The 1,118-nt window shown below is 28.6% G+C and overlaps 1 protein-coding gene across 1 annotated transcript; it reads right to left on the bottom strand.

The window, feature by feature from the left end:
- Window positions 1-391: 391 nt before the first annotated feature.
- Window positions 392-826, bottom strand: LOAG_15866 (hypothetical protein; the record flags this gene model as incomplete). The annotated part of the gene is made up of 1 exon (XM_003151354.2): window positions 392-826. A coding segment is annotated over one exon (435 nt), but the record flags the coding sequence as incomplete, so codon positions are not given.
- Window positions 827-1,118: the final 292 nt, after the last annotated feature.

Genomic DNA, 1,118 nt, shown 5'->3' on the forward strand with positions numbered 1-1,118 from the left:
GTTGTTGTTGTTGTTGTTGTTGTTGTTGTTGTTGTTGTTGGAGTTGTTGTTGTTGTTGTTGAAGCATCGGTATTCGTGTTCCCTACAAAATTTGCTAAACAATAAAATTTTTTTTTTAATAAAATATTGTTATATTATTCAAATTGTCACAAAAATAGTTTTTACCGTAAAGTTTTTTTGATATGTAAATTTTCAGCAAGAATGTAAAAATACGTAGAAATAATAATATTGATTAGTTTCTCGATGAACTAAAATTATATTTTGTAATGGTTAAAAAAAAAAAAAGACATTTCATTAGCCTTATTTATGCTTCTATTTTTACCTTCTTCTTTCTAACCTGGAAAATAAAAAAGAAATGATGAAAACGAAGATGTTACACGTATTATTATACCTGATAAGGATTACGTGGTTCACCAGCGTCAACACGTTGTCGTTGTCGTTTCAGTTTGATACGTTGTTGAGGTGATGTACTGTTGTTATTGCTATTATTATAGCTACTGTTGTTATTGTTGTAGCTATTAATAGCGGTAATGGTCGATGATGGTTGATGATATTGCTGTTGAAATGGATGATAGTGATGATAATAAAGATAATGTTGTTGTTGTTGTTCTTTTTGCCGCTGCTGTTGCTGCAGTTGTTGTTGTTGTTGTTGTTGTTGTTGTTGTTGTTGTTGTGTTAATTGGGTAAAGAGTGGAAAAGTGGTATATTGATGATGAGTGATAAATGATGATGATGATGAGGATGATGATGATGACCTGTTTAATGCTTGAGGTAGTGTTTCCCCCGAGGACATCAACCGATTTGTTTCTTGTCGTTGTTGTGGTTTCTTAAAGGAATAATAGTATTTCACACTTAGCTTGATTAGTCTAATAATTCGTTTTCACAACCTTCCACTTCCTAGAAAAAAACAAATAACAGAATTAAGAAGATAAAATTGATTTTAATGATTTTGAATTAAGTAAACATAGGCGAACTTGTACTCAATTATATCATTATTAATTAATACAAAGTTAAAATTTTTTAATATATGCTTGTTTTTTTTTTTATTGCATGTTTGTTTATTATTAGTTTGCTTATTTATTTCCTTTTTTTTCTGATTTTTTTCTTTTTTTTTTTTT

The sequence above is a fragment of the Loa loa genome (assembly GCF_000183805.2).
Source record: "Loa loa unplaced genomic scaffold supercont3.2997, whole genome shotgun sequence".
NCBI classification, from domain to species: domain Eukaryota; kingdom Metazoa; phylum Nematoda; class Chromadorea; order Rhabditida; family Onchocercidae; genus Loa; species Loa loa.